The sequence below is a fragment of the Halichoerus grypus genome, chromosome 8 (assembly GCF_964656455.1).
Source record: "Halichoerus grypus chromosome 8, mHalGry1.hap1.1, whole genome shotgun sequence".
NCBI lineage: Eukaryota > Metazoa > Chordata > Mammalia > Carnivora > Phocidae > Halichoerus > Halichoerus grypus.
Window position 1 is genome coordinate 69,445,700 of NC_135719.1, and position 12,405 is coordinate 69,458,104.

General features: G+C 48.7%; 1 protein-coding gene across 1 annotated transcript in view; it reads left to right on the forward strand.

Moving 5' to 3' along the window:
• VPS39 (VPS39 subunit of HOPS complex) overlaps positions 1-12,025 on the forward strand; it is a 47,622-nt gene extending 35,597 nt beyond the window's left edge. Inside the window, exons 13-25 of the mRNA XM_036084625.2 lie at positions 3,193-3,336; positions 3,813-3,954; positions 4,099-4,185; positions 4,517-4,590; positions 4,958-5,056; positions 5,655-5,772; positions 6,277-6,405; positions 7,042-7,144; positions 7,390-7,435; positions 8,319-8,468; positions 8,642-8,776; positions 9,040-9,131; positions 9,898-12,025. Coding sequence (XP_035940518.1) covers positions 3,193-3,336; positions 3,813-3,954; positions 4,099-4,185; positions 4,517-4,590; positions 4,958-5,056; positions 5,655-5,772; positions 6,277-6,405; positions 7,042-7,144; positions 7,390-7,435; positions 8,319-8,468; positions 8,642-8,776; positions 9,040-9,131; positions 9,898-9,973 — 1,395 coding nt within the window. The 3' untranslated portion in view covers positions 9,974-12,025. The remainder of the gene's footprint in view (positions 1-3,192; positions 3,337-3,812; positions 3,955-4,098; positions 4,186-4,516; positions 4,591-4,957; positions 5,057-5,654; positions 5,773-6,276; positions 6,406-7,041; positions 7,145-7,389; positions 7,436-8,318; positions 8,469-8,641; positions 8,777-9,039; positions 9,132-9,897) is intronic.
• The last annotated feature ends 380 nt before the right edge of the window (positions 12,026-12,405 follow it).

The following is a 12,405-nucleotide window of genomic DNA, read 5'->3' on the forward strand; positions in this document are numbered from 1 at the left end:
GGATGCGGAGAAAGGGGAACCCTCCTACGCTGTTGGTGGGAATGCAAACTGGTGTAGCCACTCTTGAAAACAGTATGGAGGTTCCTCAAAAAGGTGAAAATAGAGCGACCCTACAACCCAGCAATTGCACTCCTGGGTATTTACCCCAAAGATACAGATGTAATTGATCCGAAGGGGCACCTGCACCCCAATGTTTATGGCAGAAATGTCCCCAATAGCCAAATGATAGAAAGAGCCCAGATGTCCATCAACAGATGAATGGATAAAGAAGATGTGGCATATATATATACAATGGAATATTATGCAGCCATCAAAAAATGAAATGTTGACATTTGCAACAATGTGGATGGAACTAGAGGGTATTATGCTAAGCGAAATAAGTCAATCAGAGAAAGACAATTATCATATGATCTTACTGATATGTGGAATTTAAGAAACAAGGCAGAGGATTGTAGAGGAAGAGGAAAAAATGAAACGACGAAACCAGAGAGGGAGACAACCCATAAGAGACTCTTAATCATAGGAAACAAACTGAGGGTTGCTGGAGGGGAGGGGGGTGGAGGGATGGAGTGACAGGATGATGGACATTGTGGAGGTATGTGTTGTAATGAGCACTGGGTATTATATAAGGACTGATGAATCACAGACCAGTACCCCTGAAACAAATAATACATTATATGTTAATTAATCAAATTTAAATTTAAAAAAAGAACACTCATGATTCATGGGAAGAGGTCAGAATATCAACATGAACAGGAGTTTGGAAGAAGCTGATTCCAGCCCTCAAGCCCTTTGAGGGGTGCAAGGCTTCAGTGGAGGAAGTGACTGCAGATGTGGTGGGAATAGCAAGAGAACTAGAATGAGAAGTGGGGCCTGAAGTTGTGACTGACTTGATGCAATCTCAGGATAAAACTGTAATGGATGATGAGTTGCTTCTTACAGATGAGCAAAGAAAGTGGTTTCTTGAGATGGAATCTAGTTCTGGTGAAGATGCTGTGAAGACTGTTGAAATGACAACAAAGGATTTAAAATTACCCATAAACATAGTTAATAAAGCAGTGGCAGGGTTTGAGAGGGTAGACTCCAGTTTTGAAAGAAGTTCTGTGGGTAAAATGCTATCAAACAGCATCACATGCTATAGAGAAATCATTCTTGAAAGGAAGAGTCAATTGATGTGGCAAACTTCCTTGTCTTATTTTGAGAAATTGCCACAGCCACCCCAACCCTGAGTCATCAACATGGAGGCAGAACCCTCCACCAGCCAAAAGATTATAACTCACTGAAAGCTCAGATGATGGTTAGCATTATTTAGCAATAAAGTATTTTTAAATTAAGGTATATACATTATTTTGTTAGACAATACTACCATAAGCATACTTACACATAAGCATAACTTTTGTATGCACTGTGAAACCAAGAAATGAATTTAACTCACTTTATTGAGATACTAGCTTTATCGAAGTGGTCTGGAACCAAACTCACAATGTCTCTGAGGTATGCTTGGATATGTATTCATGAATTCGGTTTTTTAAAAATTTATTGGGGCCCCTGGGTGGCTCAGTCGGTTGAGCGGCTGACTCTTTATTTTGGCTCAGGTCATGATATCGGGGTCCTGGGTTTGAGCCCTGCATTGGGCTCTGCGGTCAGCAGGGAGTCTGTTTGAGGATTCTTTCTCCCTCTCCCTTTGCCCCTCCCCCTGCTCCTGCACACTTGATCTCTCAATCTCTCTCTCAAATAAATAAATCTTTAAAAAATAAAAAAATAAAAATAAAATTTATTTATGGGGTTATTGCTAATGGATATCAACTAAAGTTGTTCTATAGCTTTTTAAAAATTTAGCTGTATATTGAGAAAATCTTTCTCTGTCAATAAATATTCTTCTATAACATGGGTTTTTTTTAAGAGGGAGTATTTAGATTTGTTTTTTTTCCAGTTTACTGTTATGGAGAGATAAGTGAAATTTTCAAGGGAACACTAAAATTAATGTCTCCATTAAAGACTGTTCACCACAAACTTCTGTCACAAAGGGCTATTATTTATTTTCTGGGCACTCACCCAGAGTCCGAGAACTTAGTAAGTTTTTTTCCCCATAGGTGTTATGAAGACCTCTGTGAGGGGTCCCCTGGGCAGGCACTGAGAAAGACTGCCGGGAAATTGTAAACCAGCTACCTGCCGCCTGCTTCTGTGTTAGTGAAGGTCCCACAGGTCTGGTCAGGCATGCGTAGCCTCAGCACTTCCTTGACATTGGGCTCCAGGGGTACCCAGACATGCGTCTGTCTGCACCCTGCACAGCTCACGTCGCTTGTCAAGTGAAGAAGGTTCCTGGGGCAGAATGTCTTCTAAGCCTGTGGTATTGAAGAAAACCCTCTGTTGCCAGTGTCTTTGCTTTAGGACTCCGAGCACACATTTTTCCCTGGACTTCTCCACTGACATTTGGGATGTGTGGGTTAGCTGACACTGATACTGGTATGCCAGAGAGATGGTGGAGCATGTAAGACCAAGGGCATTGCCAGACAGTGTAGTGCAACCTGGATGATTGTATTTATGTGAAGTTCTAGAATAGGTAAAAACTAATCTCTAGTGATCGAAATCAGATCCCTGGTGTCAGAGGTGGGTGGGACTCTTTGAGAAGAGCCCAAGGGAACTTTCTGGGGTGATAGAAAATGTTCTGTTCCTTGATTGGGGTCGTGGTTATATGCATGTACATATGTGTCAAAATGGATTTCGTACTTTAAAAGGGTACATTTTATTGTATGTTACACCTCAAGAAAGTTGATTTTTTTTTAGATAAAAGAACATGGGCTTTGGAATTAGATCCTAATTTGAAACTTGCCTCAGCTGCTTGTGAGAGATCTAATTATCTGTGCCTTGGCTTCTTCACTTGTAAAGCAGGGATGATACTAATGTCTGCATTTGTTGTAGGTTTAAAATAGGATGACATAAAGTTCTTGGCATCGTGCCTGGTGTGTGGTAACTACCCGATAAATAATTGTTACTGGATCTGTACCCATAAACTGGATCTGTGGCAATTTGGCATTCGTCTCTTTTGATCCCCGATAAAGATTATATGCTAATGTGAGATCAGGGTGGATAGGTGTGAGCTGTGTTGGCGGTATTTGGAATTACCTGGTAGCTCAGGTGATAAGGATGATTTAGTCCTGGCCTTAACCCCACATTTTCGGGCCTTGGCAGAAACGAAGCCAGTTGGTAAAGAAGCTGAATGACTCTGATCACCAGTCTAGCACCTCCCCGCTTATGGAAGGCACTCCCACCATCAAATCCAAGAAGAAGCTGTTGCAAATCATTGACACCACCCTGCTCAAGTGCTACCTCCATGTGAGTTCTCCAAGCACTTGGTACCCACAATTCCCCAGTCCCCTGAAGCTGGGAAAGGGCTACTTTGGGGTAACTGCCATCAGTAAGAATGAAATCTTTGATGATGGGTACCACCTAGCCTTGACCTGACACCTCTGAGCTTCTGAGAATTAGGAGGATAAGGCAAGATAACTGCCCCAGAATTTGCAGTGGGCTGGTCTTCTCTGGTAAGACTGGGGTTGGTGCTACAGGGCAAACAGGGCAGTGTTTCCTGAATGTATCCCCTCCTGCCCCCCACTCCTCTCCGGCACATGAAAACCTGCTGTGTGAAAGAGCATAATGCTGTGAAAGCCACTCCCTGTAGTCCTGATAAAGGGCGGTTGGCCTTCTCTGGCTTGGGTTCCTTTCGGCCTGAAGCAGGCCTGGGCTAGGAGGGGGACGGGGTGGGGGTGCGCCTTCACGACACGGCTGCCATGGAAGTCCTGCTTCTTCCACAGACAAATGTGGCCCTGGTGGCCCCTCTGCTGCGCCTGGAGAACAACCACTGCCACATTGAGGAGAGCGAGCACGTGCTGAAGAAGGCGCACAAGTACAGCGAGCTGATCATCCTCTACGAGAAGAAGGGGCTCCATGAGAAAGGTGGCCGGAGCAGGGGCTTCTCGAATCTGGGAGGGTCTCTTGTCTGGGGAGAGGGGAAACCTACTGAAGTACGATAACTCTCCCGTGGGCATGTGCCTCCTGGAAGAGGCTAATGACCTTTTTTGGGGGGCGCTTCATGGCCAGCTCTGCAGGTGCTGGTGGACCAGTCCAAGAAGGCCAACTCGCCTCTGAAAGGCCACGAGAGGACAGTGCAGTATCTGCAGCATTTGGGTAAGTCCAACTTTTGAAAGGGAAGTGGGGAAGGATTGTGTTCAAATGGACTTGATCTCCGTCCATTTCTGATTCCGGCGGGTCAGTCCCCTACCTCCCTTGTGCTCACCCAACTTTGTTTCTCCAGTTGGGGTAAGAGTACCCCCATGGTGGAACTGTGACAGCCCTTTGGCATGTAGCCAGCCCAGTAGGGCCAAGCAGCCCTGAGTGACTGGTGCTTGGACAGAACTATCTTCCCTGGAAAGTAAATTCGGGGGCAACCTGTGCACCTGCCTTCTCAGTCCTGTGGCCAGGGTGGGCTTCACCTGTCGACGAATCTTTTCCCTCTCAGGCACAGAAAACCTGCATTTGATTTTTTCCTACTCGGTGTGGGTGCTGCGAGACTTCCCAGAGGATGGGCTGAAGGTAGGTCACAGGGGTCTCTTGGATTTATCTAGTCCCATGCTGGGTCCTGATTTGACTAAGGACAGTGGGGTGGTGGGGGTAGGATTCATGCAGTTTCTCTGGTGTTCAGAGGAGTAGTCCGGGAAAGATGAGACAACAGTGTAATAATGTGGTGGAGAGAGCCTTGTGCAGACATCAGGAGACCGGCGCCCGTGACCTAGTCTGTCACACGAGCTAAGGTGCCATCTGGTAGACCCTTCCCCCTTCAGAAGTCCACTTGACCCTCCACTGTGTGCGTGCGCGTGCACGTGTGTGTGTGTGCACGTGTGTGGTTGACAGCACTGCAGTCAGATGGTTCTGCTGCTGGAACTCGGGTTTGTTCCCATAGATCTTTACCGAAGACCTCCCGGAGGTGGAGTCTCTGCCACGTGACCGAGTGCTTGGCTTCTTAGTGGAGAATTTTAAGGGTCTGGCTATTCCTTATCTGGTAAGATCTTTTTTTGGTCTGAACTAAAAACCTTTAAATGTGGGATCCAGGGCCACATGGGGCAGTTATCCGGCAATTCAGATTGGGGTTTGTGTCACTTGGGGATTGGTAGAAATGTAAGGAAGAAGATTATTTCTGCCTCCTCTGAAGAAAGATCTTGGTAGATCAAGCTGGAAATGTTACCTTTGATGAATGCCTTCTAAATCGAGGTAAAGTACAGAGAGATAAAAGAGAATGATGTTCAAGAAAAACATCTCAAAGCCACATTTGTATGGCCATTCAGATTCATCCGTGACCACAGGACAACCAAATTGGTTTTAAGTACCGGAATGCAACTATGTAACCGTAACTACGTGGGCTGATGCGAGAGTTTAGAGGATTATGGGACAAAATTAATGAATGAGCTTAGATTGCAAATCAAGAAAATAATCCTTGATGTTGCTGGGTTGTATTCCAAAATTTCCTGGTGGTTTTAGAAGAGCTATTTTAGGAGACAATCTCGATGGGACCTGTTGGGCCTTAAAAATGTGAGGGAGATGGGGTGACAGAGCTGGGCCACAGCGTAGAGGGTACCAGGTAGACCCATGTCTTGCCTCAGGAACATGTCATCCACGTTTGGGAGGAGACAGGCTCTCGGTTCCACAACTGCCTGATCCAGCTGTACTGTGAGAAGGTGCAAGGTCTGATGAAGGAGTATCTCCTGTCCTTCCCTGCAGGTACCAGTTCTATTAGAAAGCCAGGTGGCCCTGGGCCTTAGAGGTGACCTGGGACCCGAGGGTGCCATGTGGCACAGGGAAGCAGACCTTACTCTTCTCTGCGGGCCCAGGGGGGTGGGAAGTTCCTCAGAGGAGCCAGGGCAGCTAAGTGAGCCAGCATGGGAGACTCAAGAGCTCTTGTCTGGATCTGGGCATCGCTGAGCATCGCCCATATGGGAGGGGGAAGGAACAGATTTGTCTGCAAGACGACAGCTGTGCTGATAAGAAACAGGTTTGCTTACAAGAGCGCTTGTCTGTGTAGCTTGATTTCCTTTGTTTCTCAAGCTGATGTTTTGGGGTCATGTAGAGACCGTAAACTAAGAAAAATCCAACTGGAACCCACTGTGGAGGCCCTTTCTGATCATTGTGGTGATATCATTGAACCCCGTCCCCTTCGTTTTTCTTGATGACCCCACATTGCTGCCCCACAGCATCATTTCATTTTGAGCTCGGTTTCCTTTGAAGGCAAAACTCCAGTTCCTGCTGGAGAGGAAGAGGGTGAGCTGGGAGAATACCGACAGAAGCTCCTTACGTTCTTGGAAATTTCTGGCTACTATGATCCAGGCCGGCTAATCTGTGACTTTCCTTTTGATGGTGAGTGTCTGGCTCATGGCCAGAAGCCACTTCAGCGGAAAGTAATGCAAAAACTCATCCTTCTCTTTTCCCCAGTTCCCTACTCTTCCCAAAAGTTGGGGCTGGAAAAAGCCCCGTGTTTCAGGCCAGGGCTGCTGTTCTATCCCATCTGAAGATTCGCTTTTGTACCGTGACTGAGAGGAGTCTCTTTTGGGTGTGAACCACCTGGCAGTTGATGGCCAGGTTGAAACCTGTTTATTGCATCAGTACATGTTCTTGGGCAAGTTCATTATTTAGCAATATTTGTAATCTGGCATAATTTGTCTGAAAAAGACACACGTTTGTCTGATGTATAAGCTCCGGGGGAGCAGAGCCCAAGTGTTTCCTTAGCTGGAGTGCTTGGCACATTGTGGGCGCTTATTATGCACTTGGTTGTTGGATTAGCGTTCTTTCCCAGTTTAGAAGTGATCACAAAAAAGATGGGATAAAGTACTTTCTAAAATAGCTCCCTTCGCCCTTTTTAAAATTTTAGCAATTTTCTCCTTGAAAAAGTCCCAAGTAATACAAATAGTTTCACCCAGTTGTGTAACAGCTTAGCCCCTGGCCTGTGCTTACACAGTGGTGGTGAGGGTTACTCACACTCCTTCCTCCTTGCAGGCCTCTTAGAAGAGCGCGCACTGCTGTTGGGCCGCATGGGGAAGCACGAGCAAGCGCTCTTCATCTACGTGCACATCCTGAAGGACACAAAGATGGCCGAGGAGTACGTTCACCCTGCCACCGCACCGCCCAACGAGTCCGCCCAACGAGTCCGACAGCAGGCCCCTCAGAGAGGGGAGAGGCAGAGGAGAAGCGGGAGAGGTTCAGAAAGCCGCCTCCCCTCCACTCTGCCTCCCGTGCTGGCCCCCGATTGCGGAGCCCTCATGAGGCTGTTCCCGCAGGCAGAATTGATGACCTCTCCCTCGACATAGCTGCTCTGGCCTAGTCTCACCACTTTCTCCCTTACAGGTACTGCCACAAGCATTACGACCAAAACAGAGATGGCAGCAAAGATGTAAGTAGTGACACTGGCCCCAGGGAACATGTGTGCTTTTCACTGTCCCTCACAGCACTCCTCACCCCCTTGGGGCGGCCACAGGTGACACTGGTAGGAGTTGCTGAGATCACTGATTTTGCACATGTGTATTGAGGAGAGACAGGGTGACCGTACATCCTGTTTGCTTGGGATGGTTCTGGCTTATTGTCATCCTTGTGATGATTAGTAGCACCCCTGCCCCTTTACTTAAGAGAGTCCCAGCTTGTATAAGTTCTATGGTCAGCCTGTTGAGGAGGAGCATCTAATGGTTGCAGTGAGGTGCACTTATGTGCTCTGTCTAGAATGCACATGGATTTGTCTGTGTCTGGACACCTTTGATTGTCATGCCTGCGGGTGTCGGGGTAACTGGAATCTAGGTGGTAGAGGCCAGAGTTGCTGCTAAACAGTGCACAGGATAGCCTCAACAAAGAATTAGCCAGCCCAGAATGTTGAGTGCTAAGGTTGAGAAACCCTGTGTTACTGGTACCAGTAGGAAAGATGGTGTCTCAGCTCGGGTTAATCCTCATTTGCCAGAATGTGACAGGGTCACAGCGTCAAATCCAGATTCCTGGGAGGGATCTTTTTGAGTCATTTTGCAGTGTTAGCATTTTTTCGACAGTATAATGCTTAACAAACACAATGCATTTGATTTTTTTTCTCTCAGGAAAAACAGTCCTTAATTTTTAACATCTTCAGTTGGCTGACTTTACCAAAATCTTTTAAAATGTGAAAAATGATGAATTTTATGTGCTCCAGGGCAGCTCTTACTAGAGACCAACCCCTCTTATTTTTAGGTGGGGTAATGCTGGGGGGTTCTGGGAGGCTTACCGCCAGCCTGACGTATGTGACTTGTATGAGACAGGTGTATCTGTCCCTGCTCCGGATGTACCTGTCGCCCCCCAGTGTTCACTGCCTGGGACCAATCAAGCTGGAACTGCTGGAGCCACAAGCCAACCTCCAGGCTGCCCTGCAGGTCCTTGAGCTGCACCATAGCAAGCTGGACACCACCAAGGTCAGGAGCTCTTCTGGGGAGATGGGAGGCACTTAGGGGTGCACTGAATGAGAGGAGTGAGAGGAGGGGACAGAGAAAGGGACTGGGGTTCGAGAGCTGTGTGGCTTCAGACTTTTCCTCAGGCTCACTCCCGTTCTATCTCACCCTGTTCCCATCTCTCTTCCTGTCCCTAGGCCATCAACCTTCTACCAGCAAACACTCAGATTAACGATATACGCATCTTTCTGGAAAAGGTCTTGGAAGAAAATGCACAAAAAAAACGGTTCAATCAAGTGCTCAAGAACCTTCTCCATGCAGAATTTCTGAGGGTATGAACCTTCCAAACTCTAGGATGGGGTTGTATTTTTAGTATGAGACAGTTAACCACATATTCCCCATAGACAAAAGCAGAGCTTTGTGTTCCTTGAACACTGTAGCTCAAACTGATGTCATAACCAACTTGACAGTTGGTTGCAAGGGTTTCCATTAGAGGCATCTGTGGGGGCTGGGGGGGTGAGACAGCTCCAGCCTCTGCCTTCGGTTCTGTGTGCCGGACTCTGAGGCTTCCGTCCCAGTCGCTGTCCTCTCGCAGGTCCAGGAAGAGCGGATTTTACACCAGCAGGTGAAATGCATCATCACGGAGGAGAAGGTCTGCATGGTGTGTAAGAAGAAGATTGGGAACAGGTGAGCCTCCTCGACAGCTGTGCAGCCTCAGCTGTGATGTGGGTCATGCCCAGGATGGATTTGTGCCCTTTAGCTGAAGGGGAAAGCATGGCTGCTGAGTGTCTCGGCCACTGTTACTTCTTGGGCTTCCAGAGAGCAGTCCGTGTTGTCTGTTGCGGCTTAGCTTTGAGGATTTAAAGACTTGCAGTGTGTGGCGTGGGGCTCTTCGTGCCTGTAGAGCCCTTCCTTTCTGGCAGCTAGACGTTGTGATGTAGCCAGTGGGTGTGTAGGAGTTGTATGTGGGAGAAAGTTCTTCTCTTTTAGGGTGTGCCAGTGAAGGACGAAAAAGATCTTTCCATCTGCTACCTCATGACTTGAGTAAAATCCTGAGCCAGCATCATTCTGTTTAAAGCATATGCTCTAGTCTATCCCCTTGCCTGCAAAGCAGGGTGCTTTGTCCTTTTTCTTATGTGAGTAGAAGAATCCTTTTTAGAAAGATGTTGTTAGAATTAGCTTAAGAACTTGTTCTGATGAGCAGAACCATCTGCTCCATCTGCCCTGTATTTCACGTTGATGACTTAATAAGAAATATTCCCATGCCTTCAAACTTCACGGAACTCATGCTCTGTTTGGTCATTTGACAGAGATGGTGGCTGTGTAAATCCAGAAGACCCTAGGGGCGGGACGTTCCTTGTGGTTAGGGTGGGTCACTTCTGGGATGGCACCTGGGTAAGGCACCTTTTCTAGGAAGTGGTCTTCTCCTCTGAGCCGTTTTCCTTCTCTACAGTGCATTTGCAAGATACCCCAACGGAGTGGTCGTGCACTACTTCTGTTCCAAAGAGGTCAACCCGGCTGACACCTGAGCCCAGCATGCCAGGGACTCTTCTCATGGACAGTCGGCTATCCCAGAGAGGGGAAGGAGCACCGGCCTTCGGAATGGGAGGCTGCTTCCACCACCAGGTGTCTCCCCATTTGGACACTCCTGGCTACCTTGAGCCCTGGAACATCTCTGAGTTTATCAGACTTGCGGTCTGGTGTTACCAGCTTTTTGATAGAAAAAAGAGATTAGCTATACCTTATATACCATTGTGTTGCAGGCAATTTTGGAGAATTTACTACCTGCTTGGATGGGAGGAGGTGGGGAAGGCCGTTGTCCTGCCTTTGCACACCAATCACCTGAACAAGGAGAGTGTCTCAAGTGTCTGTAACCCTGAGATTGTTTATGCAGAGTTTTCTTTTAAGACACGTGCAGGACTTGGCGTGGAGCCCCCTGCGTGGTGGCCTGGAGCCTGGGAGGAGAGCCTTCCTAGAGCTCCTCTTGCCATGCGGGCCGGTCCTGGCTCTCTAGGTGATGACAGTCATTTCTCTGTAGTTGCCAGGGCCCCCGTCCCCCGGGTTCTGCCCGCTCATCATGTCCTGTTTCAGTCTCCGTTTCGTCCTCACTATTCATTTTCTTCCTTTATGTCTCCTCTCACTGCTTCCCCCCATGCTTTGTCTCCCGTTTTCCCCACACCGGGGATAACTAATACTTAAGGTAAAATGAGAAGCAAGAGGAAGTCTCAGTTTCCAGGGTACACTGACAACTGATTGTCAGGTATGTTGTAAATAGGTCCTCCTTGGACTGAGAGCTGCTCTGTGCCTAGAAGCTTAGGGGAGCGTTGTCCTCCCTCCCCCGGGGCCAAGTGTGACAGTGGTTCTCAGGATGGCCTGCACTGGGCATATGACCTCTTAGGCAGACACCTGTGGAGGCGCCCGCTCCTGGGTCACCCACCAGCCGCCCAGGACAGGTTTGCTTGGTCTCTGTGAGCCGAGTGCTTTGTGCTTTGGCACCTTTCTCTTTGCAGCCAGTGTCGTCCGCTTACCTCACGGTTGGCCTGGCCGTCCTTCTCCAGCTTTGTTGTGCAGGGTTTGGAGGACTGCGCCGGCCTGTTGTAGGTAGGGGGGTCTCTGTTACACGACCGATCAGATCAGGAGCTGACGGGGATGGGAGGTCAGGCATGCTTGTGAGGTGCCCGGGGACAGCCGAAAGCGCGCGGGAGGTGGCCGCAGCAGCCGCACACAGGTTTATGAAGGAACTCAGCGCCAGATCCCCAGAGGACTTGTAGGGGGCAGGGAGACACCCCCCCGCCCAGGGCACTGGAGGCACACAGGAGGAGTGTCTAGCACAGCAGGCCACAGACCTACGGGGAGAGTGGCCCTGCATTCTGTCCTCCCTGGGGTCTTGAGACTCAGTCTTGATGCTACTGTGTTTCTAATGGTGGGAAGGGTGGGCGATGGTGCCCGGCCCTGACAGTGTTTTAGTAGCCTGGCCTTGACAGGTCGTGGTTCTTTTTAAACCACAGCACCGTGCCATGTGGGGTCTGTGTCGTAGGCCGCCTTGTGGGTGTTGTAGACTAGGCGCCTCCCAGGCACACTGCCCACAGAGGGTTCAGAAGTACAGAGTGCATGCCCTCAGCATCACACACACAGACAGGGACTCTGCTCAGGTCTGGAAGGCAGAGCAGCGCTTCGGAAGAGCTGTGTCCCACTTGGCCATACCAACCCACGAGAAGCCATGCTGCCCTTGGACCTGTTTGCACCAGCTCGAAGGAGCTTTCCCTGGGAGCAGCAGTGAAGTCATCAGGCCAGCCCTCTGTGCAGCAGAAACCTGCCCCGCCCCGCGAACCGTGTCTTCCTGGCTTGCTGTGTTTGTATCTTCCATTCCCACAACCTGTGTGGCACATCTGTTTGAAGCAATAGAATAAAGAACGTGTGTTTTCTTCCTTCTGGAATACATACACGACCCAGTTTTCCCAGACTCCATTCTTCTTCCCTAGGCTCTCTTTGCCCTCTCTGGAGGTATGGAGAAGGCTAGAGATGAAAGCTCTGTAATGACTCATGAGGATCTCTCATAATAAACATCAGAAAGCAAGAAACCAGCCTATGTGAGTCTCTTCTCCCCCCCGCCTTTCCTGTGAAGTTTGATGGAAATAACAGGAGATAATGATTTAGCTAAGAATTGAGAATAAGCCAATTAACGATAAAGAAAAAAAGTCAGTATGACACCTCTGTCCTGTCTGTCTCAATCTGTGCCATCCAGCACAGCTAGTGTGGCTGGCGGCTGATGGTTGGACGGTGTGCGTGTAGAACATTTCCAGCCTCACCAAGTTCTGTTGGACACACTGGAACTCTAGCTAATCCCGATTGTTTTCCCCCTGCACTTCACATAGTAGGGCCTCATGCCTCTTCCTGCAGCTCCTAATGACTGGGAGAGTCATGAAAGGTGTGGAATTGGTGGGATTGAAGGGCCCAAGGA